At 37.7% G+C, this 24,423-nt stretch overlaps 2 protein-coding genes across 5 annotated transcripts; one reads left to right on the top strand and one right to left on the bottom strand.

Moving 5' to 3' along the window:
* The first annotated feature begins 493 nt into the window (after positions 1–493).
* FBXL3 (F-box and leucine-rich repeat protein 3) lies at positions 494–14,931 on the top strand. 4 transcript variants are annotated; one of them, XM_004680089.2, is made up of 5 exons: positions 494–827; positions 5,245–5,590; positions 7,732–7,854; positions 10,522–10,693; positions 12,304–14,931. In XM_004680089.2, the coding sequence occupies exons 2-5, from the start codon at positions 5,246–5,248 to the stop codon at positions 12,945–12,947; spliced, it is 1,284 nt and encodes a 427-aa protein (XP_004680146.1). In that variant the 5' UTR covers positions 494–827; position 5,245; the 3' UTR covers positions 12,948–14,931. The 4 variants fall into 4 exon arrangements, with proteins under 4 accessions (XP_004680146.1, XP_012578832.1, XP_012578834.1 ...); XM_012723378.1 differs by having other exon boundaries at positions 554–639; XM_012723380.1 differs by lacking the exon at positions 494–827 and adding an exon at positions 1,102–1,420.
* Positions 14,932–16,219: 1,288 nt separating this feature from the next.
* CLN5 (ceroid-lipofuscinosis, neuronal 5) lies at positions 16,220–23,112 on the bottom strand. The gene is made up of 4 exons (XM_004680090.2): positions 22,820–23,112; positions 21,937–22,102; positions 20,987–21,212; positions 16,220–18,924 (listed from the first exon to the last, which is right to left on the bottom strand). The coding sequence occupies exons 2-4, from the start codon at positions 22,018–22,020 to the stop codon at positions 18,413–18,415; spliced, it is 822 nt and encodes a 273-aa protein (XP_004680147.1). The 5' UTR covers positions 22,021–22,102; positions 22,820–23,112; the 3' UTR covers positions 16,220–18,412.
* Positions 23,113–24,423: the final 1,311 nt, after the last annotated feature.

Consider the following 24,423-nt stretch of genomic DNA (forward strand, 5'->3'; position numbering starts at 1 on the left):
CAAAATGATGTAAAAATAAACTTTGTAATAAAAAATAATAATAATAATAATAATTCAAAAAAAACAAAACAAAACACTGGAGTGTGTACAATGTGCACCATCTATTTCTCACTGCCCGAACTGTGGGCCTGCAGCCACAGCTCACCCTCCACCTTCCCTGCGGGCCTCAGGGCTCCCAGCCAATCCAGAGACCTGCAGCCTTTTCCCCTTCTGCTCCATCTCCCTAAAGTTTCCAGCTAGTCTCAAGCCTGCAGCTAGCTCCGGCCCTCCCAAATTCGGCTCCCAAACTAAAAATTCCCAAAAGCACTAGCCCTGGGAAGAAAGCGTCGCGTATCCTCCGAAGCCGGAGCCCTCTAGCAGCGCGCGCTCCCGCGTGAGCGCGCCCCCTCCGCCCTCCGCGGGCGCGTCACGGCGGGCACGCGCCCGCCCCCCCTCGGGCGGAGACGCGCCAAGGAAAGCGCGCGGCCGCGAGTCCCGGGCGCCATCTTGGACTTGGTGTCTCGGCTCGAGCGCGGGGAACTACGTGGTGGCAGCAGCTCGCGCTGGGTGTCTCGCGGCGACAGTGGTTCCCAGAAGAAGGACACGGACGGCGCGGGACTAAGAAGAAAGGCATCTCCCTGGGCAGCCAGAGCCGCAAAGGTGGAGCCGCGTTGGCGCCCGCCGCGGGACCTGCGCCTCGGATGCGGGCGGAGCGCGGGGGGCCGCGGCGGCGGGAGCGCGAAGCGGGGGGCCCGGGGGACCTCATGTGAGAGTCGCGGGACCAGCCGCCACCGCCGCCGTTCCCGGAGCCCGGGGTGGTGTGTGGGGGAAGCCGCCTCCGGCAGCAGGTAACGGCGGAGGGCAGGGCCGGAGCCCCGGTGCGACCGGGGAGCGGCCACCGACATTATTGGTTGCTGGGTGGCAAGTGGGGCGCTGGGTCCGGGGCGCGCGCGGGCGTGCCCTCGAGCGCGCGGGGCGCGGGGGGGCGCGGCGCGCAGACCTTGGAGCGTGCCTGGGGGCGTCTCCCCGCGGGGCCGCTTGCAAACATGTCAACAAGGCGTGGTGCGTGTGGGGCGCGGCCTCCGCCGGGCCCGCAGAGCCGCCTGCCCCCCGGATTTATTGCCCTGGCGGGGTTGGTGACCGGTATCCCGACCTTGCGCGCTGCCAGGCAGGCAGGCACTTCCCGGCATCGTTGGCTGCGCGGGTGCGTGTAACTTAAGAAGTGAGGGGCTTGAAGGTGTCAAAATAGCCCAGCGTGCGGCGCTTACGACTGGTCTGGGGGAGCTGGTCCGTGAACGGGGCTCCGGGAGGCGGAGACGCCCCTGCCGCGAACTCGGGGGAAACTTGAACTGTGTTGAGCAGCGTCGCCCCTGCTTTTGGAATGAGCAGCCAGTTCAGGTGGGGCTGCAGACAGGCATCGGTCAGCAGGTAACCTGTTCAGGTCGGTGTCTCGGGAGAGGTGATGTGATTTTGTCACTGCTGGTTATGTCCAATCAAATGGTCAGATCGTCTCATGAGCGACTCCCCTTACCCCCCAATATTCCTGAGATAGTGATACAAAAGCATGGGCTGCTGATTATCTTTAGATAATAATGTACATTTAGATACATTTTCACCACCACATTCTTCCTCCCTGTGTAGTTCTCAGTTAATCTAAACTTTGCACCGTCTCATTTTTGTATTCCAGTCAAAGATGCATACTCATGTTGACAACAGCCTAAACAGAAGATAAATGGAAAGGAAATGTAATTCCAAACTGATTTTTTAGATCTAATGCCAGTGGACCTTTACAATGGCTTATATGTCCGATGTACTTAAAGTGCCTAGTACAGTGAAGGGCCATCAACTGAGTGTTTTCTTCTGCACTTCACCTGGCTGTCAAGCTGACTGTCTTTCAGTGTGTGGGAATGTTTAGCAGTTCTTTAGTCCTCCCTGCGCTGCTCAACTGGTTTGTGGTCTTTATTTATTTGATTTTTGGCACTTTGAGTAATGTTTATTCTTCACCAATAGACTAGCAGCCTAAATTACATCAATTATTTGGGGCCTGGAGAAGCTGTGAATTGCCAAAACCCTGAAGAGGCCTGGCTTTGTTGCTCTAACTCATTGAGGTATATCGACCAGCATTCTCTGTCGCACAACCCCTGTCCAAACATAAGGTGTTCTTTGACTTAAAGTAGGACAAATGTTTTTTAACTTTTTATTTTAAAGATGCATGCATGTATGCATACGAGAACTGGGAGACAGGTGCAAGGGGACTCACCAGAGACAGAGTGGGAAGCAGTACTGGCTGGGGATCTAACTCAGGCTGCAGTGGCTGTGTATCACCTCATAGTGCTGTGATTTGAGCCGTTCCTCCACCAGGGAAGGCCCAATATTTTTAATTTTCTATGCTGCAGAGCTTCATGTGTAAATAGCTCTAATAAGATACATTTGAATGCATGTGAAATTTTATGAAAATAAAGTGACATTATTTTGGAAAATATTGGCATTTGAACATTAGGTGCCTACTGAATTGTACTTTCATGTGGAAAGTGAGAATTAATGCAGAGACCATTTTTATCAGCATTTGGCCTTGAATTTTTTTCCTGTTGCCTAAGATACAGGCATTCTGACAGTCATTTACTCCATAGAACAATTTATAGATTTTGTGCAGCTAACCTCGAAAGTTATGAGGTTTAAATATGCCTTGGTGATCAAATAGTCTTATGTATATAGATCAGCAGATTCTATTCTTCAGTGTTGCATGCTGCTACTTTTTTTTTTTTTCAAAGATTTATTTATTTGTACATACAGAACTGGGGTACAGGCCAGAGGCTGAGGGGTGGCGAGAGGCTTCACCAGAGATAGTGGGGAGCAGAACAGGCAGATCGACGAAGTACACTGCTGAGGGGAGCAGCGGGCGGGTCAGGAGAGGTCTGCCTCGCCATGTGGATCTCCTCCGGGGCAGGCGGGAATTGAACTCATGCAGAAGTGGCCTTATCTTCTGAGTGCTGTGCTTTAACCCACTGCGCCACCAGGGAGGGCCCTGCATGTTGCTACTTTTTAAAATGACAAGGTATTGAAATAAACTTACCTGAAACAGAACTGTAGACAGAGTTTATTGCTAGGAACAGCAAAGTATTAGAAAAGATAATTATGTGAATAATACTTTTATATTTGCTTTTATATCTGTATAAAATAAAATTGATCTTCTATCCTTAAATAGTTTTCATTTCAGAAGACTTCTTCAGAAACAGGTTATTAGCATTCTATAGTGAGTAAAAATTTAAAGACCACTTCACTTTTTAAAAATCACTATACCTCCAAATTCTGAGAAGTTTTAGATTTACAGAAGAGAAATTATAAACCCTGAGTAGCAAACTCTTTGTTCCTTGACCCAAATTTTATATGCTAAAATTAAAGTAAGCCTTCAGGAAAGGTTGAAGCAGAAAATTGGGTCATAACGACAGTGTTATTACTGGGAGAATTTGTTTTTAATATTCAAGATTATATTGTAGATTATGCTACTTTTTCTCTAAGCACATTTTGAAAAGTTATTCTTAGATTCACTTGTATGTTTCTGTGGTCTGTAAAACTACCACTACCACTACCCGCTTGCCCTCACCTCTGTCCTCCAGTTTTTTGTTTTCCTTTACCCCTGAGCAATAGAATATGCAGCACTTAACTTTACCTTCTGAGTTGGAAGTAGGAGCAAGAAAAACAGGCGGTTTATTGCACGTGTGTGAAATCTTCATAAGCTGACTTTATTGGATTCTCTATCCGTCTATATCCCAGTCCTCTTTCATATATTTTGAAAGCTACTGAATAGAGTGTATGAGGACTGACTTGGCTTAGAATCTTGCATATACACATCCTTTTTCCCACACAGAAGTCAGAAATTCTTGTACAGTGATGTGCTAGAAGGGAGTTAGTGCCACAAGCCAGGAGTTTGAAAAGCAGTGATACCCAAATCCAAACCACTCCTGCCCAGAACTGCTCCCTAGAGACAAAAGAAAACATAGGGATGCCAATTAAGGAGTGTGCAATTACCCTATTATTTTGGATCTTACCGTCCTTATTTTTCAAAAAAACAAAACATATTTTTACTTGATTACAGTGTACTTCATTGATAATAGAAGAAATGTGTAAAATATAGAGGAAAATACCAGCAAAAAGAATTACCCTTAATGTCACTGCTATTACAGTCACATAATCTAGTAAATATATAATTTAGTCCCATGACTGTAATGATGCTATTATAGTTACTATTAATATTCAGGAATTTGGTGATTGTGTTCATGTATGTACACATTGGAATAGGTCCTTGGGCACACTTTTTCCACACACTTTATTTTAAGACAAAGATAGGATTATTGTTGCCAGTTTGGTAACACCTGTTTTTACTTCATTATACACTTGACTGCTTTCCTGTATCTCAGTTAAGCTATTCTCTGTTGCCTTTCAAAATCTTAACAGTACTTTCATTCCTGACAAGAATCCTATGTGTTAATTATTTCTGTTTTCACAAACTGATGTGCAGCAAGGTCAAGTAATGAGAGGTAGGTAGAGTCAAGACTGAACACCACATATCTAGATCCCATAGCCCATTCTCTTTTAACTATCTTATTAATTTGCAGTAAGAAAACTGTTTTCAGAAAGTAGTACAGATACACAGAAGAAACAAATCCTATCATTCAGAAGTAGAATTTGGGAAAAACATTGCAAATGTATGTGATATCTTAGAAGAAACCACATTCCACACCAATCATAACAAGGATGAGTACTTATTTTGAACATAGGTTGGAAATGTCTTTTAGTAACACATAACTATTCAGTGTGGAAATATGTTAATTTATGTCTTAATTCAAAATCTATTTAATTCAAATCCTTTTTTTGCTGTTTAACTCATATCTTCTCTGGAGATTGCTGGGACTCTGTCTGTATTGAATTTAAGAACCTGAGTATCCTTAGGTGGACTTTGAGTTCTCTTTCATGTTGCTTTTAGTTGATTACAACTTTTGAGATATAAATTCTTGGCTTAATTTCAAAATCATAATGTTTCCCCAAGTAGTATAGTATATAGGTGCAAAAAAAGATGCATAGAATTTGTAAAACCATAGTTGGTCTTCACTGACATTTTTGTTTTGGTACTGTTCTACTTAGATCTGATTCTTCTCACGTTTGTGTTTGTAAATGTAAACGTATATACATATGGCTGTGACAGAAGAATGAAATTTGGATTTATCTTGTCCAGAGTACAAAAAAATAATTCATTTTTCTAAATAGGATGAAACGAGGAAGAAGAGACAGTGACCACACCCCATCAGAAGATACTGAAGAGAAAGTCAAGAAGCTGAGGACTACAAATGAGCATACTCACACTTGTGATTGGGGTAATCTCCTTCAGGACATTATTCTCCAAGTATTTAAGTATTTGCCTCTTCTTGACCGGGCTCATGCTTCCCAAGTTTGCCGTAACTGGAACCAGGTATTTCATATGCCTGACTTGTGGAGATGTTTTGAATTTGAATTGAACCAGCCAGCTACATCTTACTTGAAAGCTACACATCCAGAGCTGATCAAACAGATTATTAAGAGACATTCAAATCATCTACAATATGTCAGCTTCAAGGTAATACTTCAAGTCCTTCTTTGAAAAAATAAAGCATGTTTTGAGATTTGTGTGTCCTAAACCAACATATCATCTCTTTAAAATAGTGCATTTTAGGGAAAGTGTTTCAAGATTTAGGATTATTGTGGACTTAAAAGCTAAGTTACCTTTTTACTATAAGTGATGATTTTGTAAAACAGAAGCAATAAGGGTGGAGGGATCCAACTCCTCATGTTACCACCCCCCCCACCCTCACCCCCCCACCCCCACACACACTTACCCTGCTCCCGTTAAGAAACCTGAAGAGCTTTCCCTTAGGTTTCGGTCATCTTTGAGTTGTCAAAGAATATGAAATGGTAAATCCTATTTGAAAAATTAGTATGATACAATAATCTCATAGGCTTAAAGACCAGTTTCATCAAGTGGATTACTGGGTCAGTGTTTTATTATTTTTAGACCCTGAGTCCTCACAGAACCATTGGCCCTATATATATAAACATTTATATTCTATACATTTAAACGTTTTTGAGGAAATGGTTTCTGATTTGTAGGAAGAGCCACATCACAGTATTCTCCTAAGTGCTCTTGATAATGTTTGTACTTAAATCATCACTGACTGTATACCACAGAGTCTGTGGTCAGTTATTAATATAGGCCATGCTTCTCGGACTTTATTTGCATCAGAAACTGGAGAACTTGTAGAGATTACTGGGTTCCAACCCCAAAGTTTATTGTTCCGATGATCTGGATTAGGTATGAGAATTTGCATTTCTAAAAGATTTGCAGATTATGTTGATGCTATGGTCCCAGGATCACACTTGAGAATGACTGGTGTAGAGACCTCTAACTGAAGGATTATATTTTGAACACTATGTAACTGTACTATAATCAGGTTTTTAAGATTTATTTTACCAATTTATGCACACAACTGGGTTACAGCCAAAGGTGTGGGGGATGAGAGGATTCACCAGAGACAGAATGGGGAGCAAAATAGGCAGCTTGAGTAAAATAACACTGCTGAGAGAAGCAGCAGGCAAAATAAGTCCGCTGCGCCATGTGGGTCAGCTCCCTGGACGGTATCAAACTCATGCTGCAGTAGTTGCTGAGCACGGCATAGTACTAAAACTTAGCCCCTTGTGAGACCCCATAATTGGTTTTACAATGAGTTCTCAAGAATATTTTGGGTTAAGGTAATGTATATCAATCTAGAAATTAATGTTATTACTTTCAACTGTTCTAAGATGCTTGCTAGTTTTACGATGCTTTGTTTTTGATAGAAAAGCTGTTTGTATATCCTTAAGAGGTTTTTGACTACATTACCCTTCTCCCAGGGAATTCTATTTTTTTTTTTTAAGATTTATTTATTTATTCATATATATAGAGCTGGGGTACAGGCCAGAGATGTGGAGGGTGAGAGGATTCACCAGAGACAGAGAGGGGAGCAGAACAGGCAGATCTACGAAGTACACTGCTGAGGGGAGCAGTGGGCAGGTCAGGAGAGGTCTGCGGGGCCACGTGGATCTCCTCCGGGGCAGGCAGGATCGAACTCATGCGAAGTGGCTTAAGCTTCTTAGTGATGTGCTTTAACCTGCTGCGCCACCAGGGAGGGCCCAGGAGTTCTATTTTTAAAAGACTGTATAAGAGCAGCTACTTTAGTATTATATATATACTGTATATATAATCTCAACCAGTATCCTCTGGTTGAGATTTTGATGTTTTGGCATGCTTTATTTCACCTCTCTTTTTTTCTTTTGCATATTAATGGTGAATCCCAGGTTATAATTCACATGAACCTTCTGAGGGTAAATACTCAGTTTCTAGTCCCTTGAAACATGTCTCAGCTCACCTACCACCAAATGCATAATGATTTTCAAAGATTATAAATTTATGTTTTTCATTAGATTATTCAGTCAGTTTAGGATAAATCAACTTGAAAGCCAGGTCCTTTCAGCATTAACTATCTCGTCATGATGGAAGTCTAGTCTTGAAAATTATACTTTTTCAGAGAACCTCCAAAGGAACTGGCAATATATGTGAGGGTAGATGATTGAGAGTAAAAATTCTGTAGTTTACAATGCAGTGAATAAAAACTGTTTCTCTCTTTTGTAAAATTACATGTAAATGTAAATATATGCATGGATAAATGGTGGTTTCTTTTCTAGGTGGACAGCAGCAAGGAGTCAGCTGAAGCAGCTTGTGATATATTATCACAACTTGTGAATTGCTCTTTAAAAACACTTGGACTTATTTCAACTGCTCGGCCAAGTTTTATGGATTTGCCAAAGGTATTTGTTGGTTTTATGTTATGAGTATTCACTGGGAAATCTAGTGTAACCCTAACCATCCTTTATTGCCAGTGGTGAGTGAGTGTAAGAAAAGTAGTGTATGTAATAGGGAACCATTACTATCTAGAATGTGAAGTAGTAATTTTTAAAAAGTTTCTCCTGTTTTCATTACCTTACTCATCTTCATTTGTAAGATTGAAAGTAAATGAATTTGCATTGGGTTTTATAGGAAATACTAAAAATGAGTAAAATTGAGAAAAGAGCATATTAGACAAATGAGAGCTATAGAGAGGCTCCTTTTTTGGATTTTTCAGAACAGAATATAAAATTATAATCAAAGGAAAGTAGGTAATGCTGGTACTAAGAGCAGGTATAATTTATTTATAAAATTTTTTGGTAAGAGTATAAAGATAAGTATAAAGATACATTCTTTTTTTTTAAAGATTTATTTATTTTCATATACAGAACTGGGGTACAGGCCAGAGGTGCAGGGCGGTGAGAGGCTTCACCAGAGACAGTGGGGAGCAGAACAGGCAGATCGACGACGAAGTACACTGTTGAGGGGAGCAATGGGTGGGTCAGGAGAGGTCTGCCACGCCATGTGGTCACCTCCAGGGCAGGCGGGGATCGAACTCATGCTGCAGCAGCTTTAGCTTCTTAGTGCTGTGCTTTAACCCGCTGCACCACCAGGGAGGGCCAAAGATACATTCTTAAGGAAAGAAGATATCCTTATAACTTGGGTTAACTTACTGATTTTATTTGAAGAATACTTTTTTTGGTGAAGAGTTATTTTGTTTATTTGTATGAACACAATCATGAACAAAGAGATAGTCTTTCTCTAGTGGCTATTCTCTTAAATAGAAAAATAAACTAATAAAGCTCCCTGTATGTTAGTTAATATTCAGTATGTTAGTATCTAATAAAAATTTGATATGTTTTTCATAGTACATCACAAACTAACTTTACTAGGGTGGTTCAGGAAGAAACATTAACAACTTGAGTATGTAATCCAGGTTGTTCATTGAGATATCATAACATAGGTATCATGATTTCAAAGGGTTGTTAAATTTGTACATTTGAAATACGGGGAAGAGACTTTCTGTTATTTCAACATCTTAAGATGCTAAGTGTATGTGTTAGGTCACTGTGGCTCTCAAACTTACTGTATCTAATAACCATCTGAGTTATTATCTATATCAAATTTCACCTTTCCAGTTAAAACCAGTATAGATGACTCTCATTAAGATGATTCAGGACCCTCTAAACAGCACCTAGTTACATGGTAACTCATTAGAACTTCATATAGAAAATGATTTTCTCAGTTGATTTTCTGTGTACCTACCATAGTTAAATATACATATTATATTCTATAGTGAATGGTATGTTGAACATAATTTACTTTTTTTCTTCTTAAGATTATCATGTGTATTTAGTACTAGTACTGTATTCCTATGTACTACAGTTTTGACTTTGAGAACTATTGATGCAGCTAGGACTGCTTTATTAAGTAAGCCTAGGATGTTTATACTCTTTATTTTATGACTTTTGTAGGAAATTGAAATAGGGTGTTGCTTTGTCTTGGAAATCCTGAATGAGGAAAAGAAGGCAGTAATGCAGCCATAAGAATACTAATGAAATGTTGTTCGAGATATAGCTGAATTTGATGTAAAAGTATGGGGAGATAGACATTAACCTTATGGTAGCTTAACAGTTATCTAATCAAAATTTAAGTAGTTAAACAATTATTTGATCACCACAGGAAAAAGTAGAAAACATGAACAAGGTTGTGTTTCCTTGTACTTTCTTGCCTAGTAGCCTGCCCTCATCTTTTTCACTACTACAATGAATTTATAAAGCTAAGTAAGGGGTGAGATTGGTTATGTAGAATGTGTTGAAGCATGTACTGGATTAACAAATGGGTTTTTTTCCTCCACTGGTTTGACCGACTCTAAGCTGTTATTCAAAGTTGCATAGACTTTGACCATGCTTTTAATTCCTATTTCCCTACAGTGGTTGCTTTAAATCCAATTCTGTGTCCAAGAGATACTTGTATGTATATAATAAATGGAATGATAGTAATTGTTATATTGTGGGAAAAATTACATGCTAATATAGACTTTTAAAATATTGTAGCTAATTTAACATTTAAAGCCGTTTTAAACTTGGAATTTAATTTAGGTATGACTCAGGTTATTTCAGAACAAATTTTGTATGAGTTTCCATATTGTAAAGGAGTCTTTCATAGTTTCTCAGCTATTTCTTTTCAATGATGCTAACAGTTACTGCTATTTTAATAGCCATATAGACCAATAGAGAATGCAGTTCAGCATAGTTTCAACACTAGAGTAGGGTTTCAAGATAAGGTGACAGAGGTGTTGAAAGGTATTAACATCTTGGGTTTCAGAATTCCTGGTTTTCTTACCATTGATTGGTTTGAATTAGCAATAATCATACCAACGGTTAAAACCTTTTCTTCGCACACTGGTAAAAACTCTTCTCAGAGATGGCAGGTAACACCTCGCATTTTTCCCTTACTCTCCATTAACAAAATGGTTGCTACCCTAAATCAGTAACATTAAGGTTTATGTGAACTATACATTTGTTCTATAAAAACCCCTCAATGCTCATTTGTAACTGAAGCGGTATTTTACTGTTTTTGCTTTTCAGTCTCACTTTATCTCTGCACTGACGGTTGTTTTTGTAAATTCCAAATCCTTGTCCTCGCTTAAGATAGATGATACGCCAGTAGATGATCCATCCCTCAAAGTGCTGGTAGCCAACAATAGTGATACGCTCAAGCTGCTAAAGATGAGCAGCTGTCCTCATGTCTCTCCAGCAGGTAGGCATCTTTTTCTGCCCTACATGTTTTAGTAAACTGTGTTGCTTTGTTTATCAAATTAAGAACTGTGATCATTAACTTTGAAGATGCAATAATACGACTCAATCTTTTTTAAATATCATAATGCAGTAGCATAAATTTTGTAATACTCCTAGCCTGTCCACTTATTTTCTATTTATTTTCTAATTTAACTTAGAAATTTGTGTCCAGCCTGTACTAGCAATAGAGTAAGTTTAAAAAAGGAAAGGATAGGATGAAGTCTGAGATGTTCTTTAGGTAATACAGAATTCTATTTGTAGTTGAGCCAACAGGTAGGTTTTGGTTCAGAGCAACACATTATTGGTGTTGTCACCATAGAAGGAGAAGAGTTGTGCTGACTTTGCAGTGTTACCTTACATTTTGCAAGATAATGCTTTCCTTAGTTGATTTTGATACTAAGTCTATCAAATGGGGGAATAACAAAGTCATTTCTGACCCTTCATATTTTCTAAGTATCGCTATATTATTCAGTTGGAGATCATATAAATTCCAAATGGTTTGTATCAATAGAGCTAAGTACAAACCTGCACTTCACACGTCTAGGTGATGGGGATAGCTTGATCTGTTGCAGCTATTCTCTAGCTGCTCCTGCCAATTCTAGATCACTGGAAATGATAATCTAAATAAAGAAGAAGATTGAACTTTTGTAGTAACTTCCTATGTGACCATTTTACTATGCATAGTATATATATGCTATGTTAGTTCTGTTTAATTTTGTTCTAAAAGCTGGGTCCATACTTCATAGCTTTATGGTGTACAAAGTCCTCTGTGTCCTTCCTCCACTTGTCTCTTAATATGCAAGCTTTTACTTGCACTCTATACACAATAGTTTTTTGCACCTTTGTGTATAGTCAGGACACTGAGGCTTGTGGAATACTTTTCTTCCACTACATTTAGCTAACTCTACCAGATTCAGCTGAGATGTAAAATTTTGTTTGTTTTCTCATCTTTTCTGGTTTAGATTCCCCAATTTTTACTTCCTTCCATACACTCTGAACATAACTTGAGGCAGTTATCACACTGTGTGAGAACTTGTGCATATCTGGGTTCTTTCAGAAGCCACAAGCTTGTTAGCCTCTTTGTCCTGGTACATTCTGTGTTCATTTATCTTTTTATTAAATACACACACCAGTATCATATAACTATCTTACCTAATGGCTTTTTGGACTAGTTACTTATGTTCTTTGCAAGCTCATAGAGCCTGATGTGAAAAGAAAACAATTTGAAAATGGTAGTCAAATATGCAAATAAAAGATGAGATATGATCTTGTAACTACAAAAGCAGCTTTGGCAGGCATGTTCTAAAAGTGGTCCCCAAGTTCATGCTGTAATCCTTAGACTTTAGGAATAAGATCTTATTATTATGTATTCAGTCATTTCTTCCTTGTTTGTAGAAACAACAATAGAACAATAAAACACTCACTATATTATCTGTTATAGTGTGAGTATGCTGACTGGTATTAGCTATTTTTTCCACAAATATTCAAAAATAAGTAATACTGTTTTGAAGAATGCATTTTTGAAGAAACAATATACTTTACAAATGTGTAAATTGACTTTTTTCTCCGAAGGTATCCTTTGTGTGGCTGATCAGTGTCATGGTTTACGTGAACTGGCCCTGAACTACCACTTGTTAAGTGATGAATTGCTACTTGCTTTATCTTCTGAAAAACATGTTCGATTAGAACATTTGCGCATTGATGTAGTCAGTGAGAATCCTGGACAGACACACTTTCATACTATTCAGAAGAGCAGCTGGGATGCTTTCATCAGACATTCACCCAAAGTGAACTTAGTGATGTATTTTTTTTTATATGAAGAGGAATTTGATCCATTCTTTCGGTACGAAATACCTGCCACCCATCTTTACTTCGGGAGATCAGTAAGCAAAGATGTACTTGGTCGTGTGGGAATGACATGTCCTAGATTGGTTGAACTAGTAGTCTGTGCTAATGGATTACGGCCACTTGATGAAGAGTTGATTCGCATTGCAGAACGTTGCAAAAATTTATCTGCTATTGGACTTGGTGAGTGTGAAGTCTCATGTAGTGCCTTTGTTGAATTTGTGAAAATGTGTGGTGGCCGACTGTCTCAGTTATCCATTATGGAAGAAGTATTAATTCCTGACCAAAAGTATAGTTTGGAGCAGATTCACTGGGAAGTGTCCAAACACCTTGGCAGGGTGTGGTTTCCAGACATGATGCCCACTTGGTAGAAGCCGAATGTACAGAGCATGATATCACCTTCACTTAAAACATAACTGTATTATATTAAAGTTTTTCCTATAGTTCTGGTGTTACTTTATTTTGTAGCACAGAAATTTGATAATCTGAATTACATCTATAAGGATCATTTTTTGGAAGACCAGTGCAACAGTTTTGGTCAGAAAATTTCATGTTTTAGATTAGTCAGCAATCAAAACTCAGAAAAAAATATATGGCTCAGATCTGAGTGTTATAAGATTAAACACTTTGTAGTCAGAAGGAGACAAAACATATTATCCAAGAAGTGAGTATTAATAGGTTTTCTAAAATGTTATGTTCTCTATGCATTTTTTAAAAATGTAAACTTGACATTTTAGGGTTTTCAATTCTACTCACACCTGTTATAAGGTGTTTAATATAGCTCAGGAAAGTGAGCATTTTTTTTTTTTTGAGAAAAAATGTAAGGGTGTGTATTGTATTTAATAAAGGCAATTGTTCTAAAATGTTACTATTTAAAAAGGTATATATATGTAATTGGAACACAGGAAATTGATAAATGCCAAACAATGATCATAGAAGAGTAATAAACAGCTAGATCAAATTAAAAGAAAATGAAATAGAAAGGAGGCATTTTTAACTTTGTATAAACTTCTGGTTTGCACTGTAATCCACTAAACCATGTATAATATGTTACTATATTTGTGGCACTGGAGGCAGCATTTGTTATATAAGGAATGCTTTACCGGTTTTCCTGACCTTTTTCAAATTAGTTTTGAAAAATCACAATAATTGAAATGAAAAGCTTAATCTAATTTAAAAAGCCAATTGAAATAATTAAAGGTAGAATTTAAAATGTTTTGTTGTTCCTATGAAGGGAGATGATTCTTCTGTGAATTTTAGTGATGGCTCATTTTTCCATTTTGGAATTAATAGTTATATAAGTAGAATTTTCAAAAATCTTAAAAAGCTCCAATGTACAAATCAATGTAAGTAAACTTAAAAGGTGATGTATTTATGTTCATAATCATTTCAGATTAAATTTTGCTCAATGGGCTGCAAAATTTTAATAGAAAAATATTTGCAGTTTTGTGGATGTTAATTGAAAATGGTATTCTACATTATTTAAGTTTAGGTAGCATTTTTATTACTTTCACATAAATAAAAGCAATCTATATGTTGTATAATCTGTAAAAGTACTAAGTTCGGGGCTACATTTAGTTTTTTAAAGTATATTATACAATTTTTGTTTCTAAGTATTAGGCCTAGTAGATACTATGCTCCTAAGGAAAAGTAGAAGCTATTTACCTCCAATGGAAATATTAATGCTTGAAACTTTTAGAAAGTATCTTGGTAATTATGGAAGCTAATAGTCTTACAGATATATTTTAAAAACAAATTACCTCCCTAAGAATAAAAGGTATTTTTTCTACATTTTTGCTTTCAAGATTGATGTTGGTATTTTGACCACATATGAGAAGATGAAAGGCTGAATCTAGACTTGGAAATTAAAAGTAATTACTATAATATTTTTCCCTCTTATTAAACAATAATAAGCTTTGATTGTACAAGAAATCTCTGTACGCTCTGTACATGTATGAACCTTGTTTTCCTTGAACTCTGGGAAATAGTTTTGAAAGTACATAATGTTCTACTAACCAAAGCTTTGTTTGCAAATTTGCTTTTTGTACAAATTGAATTACATATTGCTTGAAATACTTTAAAGTCACTTTACAAGTAAAATACATAGAACTTAATTGTTTATACTGTAAAGTAAATGTTATATGTTTGTATGAATTTGAGAATAAAGATAGTTACTAATGCTACAGTATTCTGACAGTTTCTAAAAATTACCCAAACATATATACTTATTTTAAAACAAGTCAGTAAGTTTGGCTTATATATGTGCGGTTTCAGTTTCAAGCTGATATATAATATTTATTATTAAATGTTTATAGCAGAATGACTTTTTTGAAAATACATGACTAGGCAAGTGTGATGTACTCTTGAAATAAGCTATTTTCAAATTTTATAAAGAAAATTGGTTAAATTAAAAATAAGAGTTGTTTTTTTTTTCTGCATTTAGAACAAATATTCAAACAAATTATTTAGAATTAGAATCCTGAACCAAGGTCCTTGAAGCCAGCAGACATTTTAGAGATTTTTTTATGTGAAGCCGTAGATTCAGAATAGTTTTAACTATTAAAAATCTTTTCATTATCTGTCTTAATAGCTCCCAGGAAATGAAATTTCAGTTTACCCTGGTAATCTGGGCTGTTTCGAATATTAGAGAAAACAAGCATGATCAAGATTAAATCCATTTACCGCATTTGAATTTTTTTATATTTATGAAAAAACTTATGATAGAAGGGAATGTCAAGAAGGTTTAGGCCTGAACTGGTCCTTTACTAAAGTAATCTCTACGCCATACACTGCAGAAACAACTTTTGCAGACTCTAGTGCCAGTTCATCTTATAGGGCTGGTTTTAGTGTGACCAAGCAGCCAGGAAACATGTACCTGCTTGGTGACACCTAAGTAAGAGCTCATTTTTAGAATAATCAGTATAAATACAGTAAAAAATAAATAAAAGGATAACTACAAAGAATATATTGAAAACAGTCTAGGCAGCCCCATCCGCTTGCCCTGGCTGTGGACAGGCTGGAAGCATGTGTGTAGACTTGGGAACACTGCACTTGTATAATACCAGGACAAATTTCCTTTAAAAGAGTTACTCTTTTTCTTGTTACATTGTGTTGTCACCTTTTTAATTGAAGTTTCTAATTTAACTACTACTGAAAACAGTCATTAATCATTTTAATTATTTTAAAAGAAACCAGCACATTCAGAATCAGCATTATATGTTTTTAAAACAGGCATCCTGCCTTTTTGTCCTAATGCACCTCTATCACCCATCACATCTAAGATCTTCTCATTGCAGTTTAACTGAGCTGTATCTAGAAGCTTTCAGTAAAGGTACCTTCTTAAAATGTAGTCAAAAAGAAGTAAGTGCCACCAGAGCAGATTATGAAACTTCTAATCTAAATCTTTGGGTTTTTTCCCCCTGATTTCAAAGAAATATTGGTTGAGGGTTCCAAAGTTTAGGAGTCGAAATCACCTTTGACTGTCTTCCTGTATTTACAAAAATGTATTTAATGACACTTTGTAGGTATACTTACCTAATGCCTAAGCCAGAGTAATAAGATCTATTCATTTTAAAGACCTAATTCAAACAAAATAATGTAATTCAACAAAATAGTTTTTTTATAAATAAAATTTTATGCATTTTTAACTTTAAAGCAAAATACATTACAAATTTAAAGCAAAATAAAAATCACATTTCAATTAAACAGTAGTTCAAAGGGCAGCAAAATTTAGTTGGCAAATTCCTGATTGGCTGTGTTTTGCTTTCACTGCTACGATTGAAGGTATTTCCTTAAATCCTTTCAGAATTTCTTAACTGATTGTTCTTTATAGGGACAATGAAAAATCTTGAGTTATTTCAAACATAACTTTCTTTGCTTTGAAATCTTGTTTGAAAATTCCATGTACACATGTCATCATTTGTCTTTGCTATGGAACCAAGTTTTGTGACTTACAGTTAACACAAAACTGAAACAAAAGTTTTTGTTACTCCATTGTTTTCATATTTATAGGTATAAGCTTTTGTTACGCCATTTTTTGTATTTATTTGTATTTGTTACACCAATACAATTTTCTCTAAGAACCTGGTAAAAACTGGCCAATTTTAGCACTAGGTGATAGAGTAAAAATCCAAGGTTTTTTTTGTGACATTCTGAGGGCAAATAGCAGAAAGAAGGGGCAAATTTAATTAGGCACAGTTAGGCACTGCTAACACCAATAGGCTAAATGGTAGGCAATGAGAGAAGCAGCTCTCTGCATTTGAGGAAAACTTTACCTCTGTACAATAGGCAGAAAAATACAGTGTTTCTCACTCAAGCTATCTGTGTTAAAAGCTGGAATTTTATTTTTAGACCACTGGAATGCCTTTTTGAAAAAGCCAAAAATGTAGGTAAGGTAAATAAAATACAAACCCCCATTTTTTAGTAGATTCAACAGAAAGTTACTCCAACAAGTTACTTTAAAAATTTCTAAATGCTTCCTATACCTGTACTTATCTCCTCACAGAACTGTAACATGATTTTAGTAACATTAGATGCAGTACTGGTCCACCCACACTTTAAATAGTATCCTTAGATTAAAAACCTGTTTGAAAGTATGTCTTGGCAAGACAGCAGAACCTAATTCAAAACATGACTCCATTATCACTAGCTGGATACCCATGGCGGGTCACAGCTAACCCCCTCTGCCCCCATTTACTCTTTTGGATCAGGTAAACAATTATGTGTGCTCTCAGAAGCACACAAAATACAGGTGAAACTGAGTAATTAGTACATTTACTTATTCAACATGGGTTGTTTTCTCTCAACTCTGCATCATCTTACTGAATGGTGTTTTTTCCATGCATAGAAAGAATGTCAGTTATTATCACAGACTCAGTGGACCTTGAAACCTTGTTTAATGGCTGTAGGGGAAGCCCAGTTCATTGGAGATTCTTGACCAGAACCTGTCCTCTCCTTGCAAATGCACCCTCTTCTACTGACCTGGCAGCTTTAGTGGGCAGAGGATGGGAGGACTACACATCAGCAACCCAGCCACACCTGCGGTCAGGTAATTCCATGCCTCCTGTTTGCCCCAGCACTATGCTGTCAGCACAGTCCAGATGGCCATTACAAAACCTAGGAAAGGCTGCCATGTAAACTACACTCGGCAAGGTAAGGGCAGTCATTTGTTCTTTGTAGCTACCATTTATTGTGACCTTAACAATGCCAGGCATAGATAGCTTTGATTTTTACAACAATCTCAAGAGATGACCATTTTAAAATAATAAAACTAGGGTGTAGAGCTAACTAGTTGCTTATTCACAGAATGTCAGTTATTAGCTAGCCAGAAGCTTGTGCTCTTTCACGCTGTATTTAGCAGTTGGAAGCACAACCATACCTGTCTTTATGGTTGAATGAAGAGAACAAAATCAAAGTACTAAGCCTGTTTGCAAAAGTTATAAAAGCTGTAAAGTCAACTTATGCCAGTCCCAAAGTTACTGAAATGAGAAAGTGTAACTGCTGTATCAGAAAAAAAGGAGCTGTTACCTCGAAGATGTCATTGAGGTCTTTTTTTCTTTTTCTTTCAATTTTGATATACCATATCTGCCATTTAAAAAAAATTAGTACAAAGAGGCTCTGTATTTGATACAGCTATTCATATTAACAAAAGCTTGGAGGTTTAAATCATAACTTGTCATACTCGTCATGATCATCGTATGATTTTCAGCTTCTGCTCATGTGCATTCTAGGTTTCTTCCCAAAGGAAGAAGGCCTAAGAAGTTCACAGATGTGAAAATACTCCCTGAAAAGCCAATATGCTGGTGGTTGGAGACAAAAGAGCAGTAAAATTAAGATTTTATAAACCAGAAATTGTTTTTTTTCTGGCAGGTAAGGGGATTTCTTCATATGTTATTCTAATAAAAGGGAATTTCATAGGTAAAAGCCAGTACTCGTAATTATAAAACAAATAGAACTGTCTATGAATAATCACTGCGTCAAAAATTTGCAAGAGACTAAACAGAAATTCTTTAGTTGACAAATGCGGCTTGAAGGGGTAATAAAATTTTTTTATGGCTAACGCAAGAGTCTTGTTTTCTGTTGGTCCAAAGATAGATGTTTCATTTCCCAAATAAGTGGGTTCTCCACTGTAAAGAAATATCCTTGTATAATTGGTTTCTATCTTCTTGAACTCAGCTCCAAGATCAGCCAACTTCTTATAGGTCCTTAACACAAACCGGGAACAGTCGTAGGATTCAAACCATGTCTCCGCCCCTGTTTCTGCGCTGGCTTGGACATTCCAAGTTTCATAATAAATCCCTGTTTCATTGTCCCATTTTACCCACTTTGCCATTTTGTTAAATATGTTTCCTAGTTGGGGGAAAAAAAAAATTATGAACAACATTCTAACCTGAGGCAGGCCAAGAAGTACATGAATGAACAATAAAGAAGTGCATGAATGAACAAAAACTCCTGTATTTCCAAACCCATCTCTTACAATAAGAATCTAAGCTGAGGCCTTTAGTCTACATTTCAAGGCAGAAGGTTTTTCCTGAATTGTAAGCAATGGGTGTATAAAGAGAAATCTTGCACTTTTATTCTGTCATTTAAACTATGGCCAACCATAGTTGTACATGTGCATAAGCCCTCTTTCTCCACTCTACTTAATGAATCTTTATCAAAAGTTTAAAATGAGAATGAAAGCAAGTAAAGAATTGTGAAAGAAATAAGTGGCAAAAGACAAATATTAAAGAGGGTAAAATGCAGAGCTTTTCTGTTGCAAGGCATGGTATACACTGGTACAACTAATAGAAGTTGGCCTACTAATCAGTACTTTGTAACCTATAAAATGAATAGAGTGGCTGACCTTATCAATTTTGTGTTATATTAAAGGTGTGGAATAATAAGTCCTGTTTTCTTGCAACTAAGGATACTATTCTTAATGTTCTTAAACTTTGAAAAGCCACTGCTGTGATTAAGAGAAAAGAATACTTAAAAGACTACTCTGTAATATGTAAAAAAGGCAATGAACAGGATTAATCACAAGGCAGGTAGATAACTTAAAAGATTTAAGTATTGGCACATTATGTATGACTATTTTACGGAAAACAGTGATCACTTTTTTAAGTGATTATTCACTTATGTCAGGAGGAAGAAGTTTCAAATAATGAATAGGTGGAAACAAGAGATGCGACTGGCCTGGAATGAAAGAACGACTAGCTATGTATTTTACTGAGCATTGTTAAGTGTACTATTGGAATGTTTGGGGGACCCACCAATTAGAAAGTAGGAAGATTAGAAAATATGGCTTATAGATTCCATTTAAAAGCCATCAGCTGCATTCCCGGTTTCTGTATAGGGCTCTGGGACAGTAAGTGAAGCTACCAGGTTGAGCCTCAGTTTCTTATTTGTAAATGAAGAGTCCTTATCCTGCCCACTGAACCCTGAGTTAACACATTCCAAAATGTTCCAAGTGGGTGGTCCAAGTGGGAAGCAGGATAATTTCCTCAAGTCCTTAGGTCCTGTTACCCACAGGGTAATTCTTATCAGAGTACTTTCAGATGTTTCCACTTTGGGGGGAACAAGGATTCATTACTTAGAGCTCACTAAAATACAAAGTGATGAGTCAGTAAGGAAAAATGTGACTGAGGGTCATACAACCAGGTTCTGAAAAAGTTCTGCCAAAGTCCTTTTATCACTAACCAATAAAACAACACACACAGCAAAGTTTCAACTGTTACTCTCTAACATGTACAAAAGAGAAAAAGCTCAATCATTAAAATATTTAGATTGCTCAAGGGGTCTTAAATGCATAATACTTTCAAGTAAGTTTTGGGAGGCATTCAAGTAAGTTTTGGGAGGCAATATAACAAATGGACAACAGATTTGACTGCTAGAATTCCTTTAGTTGTGTGATTAACTTCTTTGAGTCTGTAAAAATGGGGAAATAACATAACTGTGTTGGGCGTTATGATGATAAATACTGCCATACATGAAAGCATGCGCAACACTGTCAGTTCCCTGGTGAGTCTACATGAATGGCAGCTGCTATTTCTTGACATAAAAAAATGTAATTTATTATCACAGTCTTTGGAATTCCAGATGTAGGTGACAGGCTTTTCAGTCAATTATTTTTCAGTTATATATGGATTTTCCTTCACTATTTTACTTAGAAAGTCCAATTTAATTGTATAATGTATTTCATCATTCCATTCATTTTTACCATGGGGAAAAAAGCAGGAGATAAGCTACTCATTGTGTACAAGTGAACTGCATGTTATAATTTGAGTCACAGGTTATGGATCAAGTAGCACATATTATAAATGACCTCTAAAAAGTAGAACATTCATAAAATACCTCAGTGAAAGTAATTAATTTCTTTTCTGTGAATATCAACATGATCATCAAATGCTACCATGTTTCTGACACTCACCTGATATGGTTGCTACTAGCACTAATGTTCCATTTTCCTTCCAGTGAATATCATCAATTCCTTCATAAAAGCAGGCAGCCCCTTGATTACACCAGAAAGGAGCATTCATCTCTGGTCGGAGATGGGGAAATGTGCAGTTTCCAAGTTGGAAAAGCTCATACCACTCCATCGTGTAGTTTTTGCCAGTTAAAGTGCTCCTGAATCCAATGGCATCGTGCATAACTTTCTGTGTAAAAGATCATGCACATATAAACGCATTTTATAAAGTAACCCTTGGTCCAGAATCACAAAGAGAAAATGTGTTATAACTGTCTATCAAGTAGAAAAACTGGTTGTCCCTCTTCCACATTTCTATTTTTTCCTTTTTATCATATATATATATTTTAACCATTGCTGTTCCATTTTGTGCAGTATTTGATTTCTCCCCTCAGGTGTAGTCCCCATAAATATGTTATTGTGCCCACTCTGTGTCTGCTCAAACTCCAGGTCATCCACTCTGGTTTTGCCCATTGAGCTCAGATAGAGACAAGCTATGTGGGCATGTTCATAATTTCATTCACTTAGACTATGAGAGGCTTCCACGCCACGGGCTCAGGAAGGAAATCAGTGTATGTCACAGCCTTACACCAGTACCTGCAACAGGGCCTGGACATGCAGAAGCCTTTCCTGCTTGCCTTGCTTCTATCTCTGAGTCCCCCCTTCTTACTTTCCAAGAGTTTGGTACCAGATCTGGGTTCATAACAGAATAGTAGAAGGAATTAAAGTAATTGCATTGTTATTGTCCAGATCGCAAAACTTGGAGATATTCTTGACTGCTCATTTTAAATATTCTAAGAACCTTAGTAAACATGATGTAAAATCAGCCATTTGAACAGTGACTACTTCCTCAAATTCACCTCGTAATCAAATCATTTGATTAATCAAAGTTGTAAGATCAAGATACTCCTTACCAAGTGCCCCAGAAGGCCTCCGTATTTGAACTCCCATACTGGGGCTTGTAGCCGAAAGACTTCAATGACATCATCCCCTTTCATAACTGGGATAGGAGAACCAGTTGGACAGAAAGTGTATTTAGCTTGACAGTAAGGATCTGTTTCTGGACGGAAGGTAAAGCGTCTAATAAAGATAAAGAAACCAACAACTTAGATTTTAACAGGAACTTGATTCTTCTTGTACATTTTAGAATCCAGATTTTCATTTCACTATGTTCAGAGAAAACATTCAAAGCTCAGCCCATAGTGTATAAATATATGCCTTATTTGTTACCTTGTAGAAAAAGCCCAATGATGTCTATACACTGAAATGCTGTTACATGCTTGCGTGTTTGCTGCTCTCACTGAAAATTTTCAATGAGCCATTTTTTAAAATGTTTACAGCTCCAGAATTTAACATAGTAGACAAATACTAAATATTAAATACTTATCAAATATTTAACCTCCCTGTCTCACATTAAGATTATTCAAAGACAGATATGATCAAAGAACACCCATGTTCTGTGTTCTTAAATGTTAACATTGCCTCAGTCAATATTTAGTGAGGATCTACTCTCTGTAGGACACTTTACGAGGCAATAGGGAAACAAAAATTAAAAAGCTCTTCCCTGTCCCAAGGAGCCTGGGGTAAGGGCTGGGAAGATAGTAACCACATGATGAAGTATAATGTGGTAAATGCGAAACTAAAAAAATATACAAAATCTAATGTGCACAAAGGAAGGAGAAAATAATGCTTATCTGATATGGCATAGGTGGGGGGAGGAGGGCAAAGAATGAGGCCTAGCCTACGTTTCGAAAATACTATAGAAAAAGAGAAAAATGAAATACAAGTTAGGCATACCACTTCCGAAGAGTATCCAGTAGGTAAATGAACCTGGAATTCAGGCTTCAAGGCAGGATAGAAGTGTTCCGCACTAGTGCATGGGAACAGCACCCCCTGTAGTTCTTCAACCAGAAGGGCCAAGTCACAGACTGACTTCAAAGTGTAATAAACAGATTTGATATGGCTGAATTTGCTATAAAATATGGCTTGTTTTATGAGTTAGGTTGGGAAGAAATATCAAGAAAATAAGAGAAGATGAAAGAAGAGAAAGCAAGGACCAGATGGGGAAATGCAGCTGAATTCACTTCAACACACACTTGCAGGTGACCTTCCATATGTGGCAGAGAGCAAAGATGATGAGAAAGAAATACCTGTCTCTGTACCTTAATGTCTAAGAGCCTTAAGTTCCCTAAGAGCGTAGATCTATTGTCTTTCAACCCTAATACGGCAACAACTTCTATTTTAAAAAGTTAAACACTTGATGTTAGCTGCAGACATTAACTACTTTCTGAAAAGTTTATGAGTCTACCAGAGTTAGGTATATTTTCCTGTTTTATATATACACTTATCTAGTTTAAACAACCACAGTAACTATATGCAGGTTTCACTTCCCCACAATAAAATCTATTTCAAGTCAAAGGTAATTTCAAAAGCATAATTTAAGTGTGAACCTAAAGTTAAATTTTACTAATCTCAGTTAGGGAGGTAGGTAGAAGAAAGTATTTAAGACTTCTAAACAATCACAGAACACTGACAAGTACTCTGCTCTAAGCTTACATCACGTAGTTTTGCAATCACAATCTCTCCTGTGGGTTTTTGAGTAGTTAACCTTTACTTCTTCAGAACACTTTAATAAATGTTTTCAAGAAAACCAGCTTCAACACCAAACTTTTTTTTTCCATAGACCTTACTCAAAACAAGGAAGGGTGTAAACCACTCAGGGAGTGTATACTACTATCCAGCTGTGATGTTGTGGCATTTACTAGATTTAATTCCCCCTACTTTTGTTCTGACTGGGTAAATGCAGGTACAGAAAAGAAATAATTTCCCCAAGATCACACGGCCAGTGAGGGTGGAATCTGACTTCATCCTCAGCAGTCTGAGCCCTGAACTTCCTTATACTGTCATCCAAAAAGAGCTGTGCATTTTCAATAAGTCCGGCTTCTGTGCATCCTGCTCTGTGTTGACACCGTGTTTTTTCCCCTCGATTTCACCATCTCTGACAGTTTTAGGCCCTGTAAATACTCTTCTAGGTCAAAGGTTCGAATCGGCTTCACAGATTGGCAGCCGTGTCCTACCTCCAGGCTGAAAAAAGTGGATAAACAGGGTCACCCACCGTCTGGGATGCCCCAGACGGCGAGTGAAGCGAGGCAGAGTCCAGCACGCCGGCCCCGGCTGCTGAAACTGGAAAGTCCCAGCAGACCAAGGCCAGTGTGTCACGTCGCAAACTGTGTCAGAGTTGACGCTCCTGAGCAATGGCTGCTATTCAAAGTCAGGTACTTGGATCTAAAAGTCATACGAAAAAGTAATATCACGCCCTTCCCTCTCCTTCCACGACTCCGGGCTGCCCAGGGTCTAGGTCACCACCGACAGGCGCAAGTGACCGGAGAAGACCGGCCCAG

The sequence above is a fragment of the Condylura cristata genome, unplaced genomic scaffold (genome assembly GCF_000260355.1).
Source record: "Condylura cristata isolate star-nosed mole 26May11 unplaced genomic scaffold, ConCri1.0 scaffold00010, whole genome shotgun sequence".
Taxonomy (NCBI): domain Eukaryota; kingdom Metazoa; phylum Chordata; class Mammalia; order Eulipotyphla; family Talpidae; genus Condylura; species Condylura cristata.

What these genes read in the sequence shown, in the direction of transcription:
- FBXL3 (XM_004680089.2), top strand. Translation starts at nt 5,246, where the DNA reads ATGAAACGAGGAAGAAGAGACAGTGACCACACCCCATCAGAAGATACT. An exon ending in GTTTTATGGATTTGCCAAAG is followed by an intron (nt 7,855 to 10,521) that starts GTATTTGTTGGT and finishes TTTGCTTTTCAG; the next exon opens with TCTCACTTTATCTCTGCACT. An exon ending in TCCTCATGTCTCTCCAGCAG is followed by an intron (nt 10,694 to 12,303) that starts GTAGGCATCTTT and finishes TTTTCTCCGAAG; the next exon opens with GTATCCTTTGTGTGGCTGAT.
- CLN5 (XM_004680090.2), bottom strand. Translation starts at nt 22,020, where the DNA reads ATGAAAGGGGATGATGTCATTGAAGTCTTTCGGCTACAAGCCCCAGTA. An exon ending in GAGGCCTTCTGGGGCACTTG is followed by an intron (nt 21,213 to 21,936) that starts GTAAGGAGTATC and finishes TCTTTTACACAG; the next exon opens with AAAGTTATGCACGATGCCAT. An exon ending in GCTAGTAGCAACCATATCAG is followed by an intron (nt 18,925 to 20,986) that starts GTGAGTGTCAGA and finishes TCCCCCAACTAG; the next exon opens with GAAACATATTTAACAAAATG.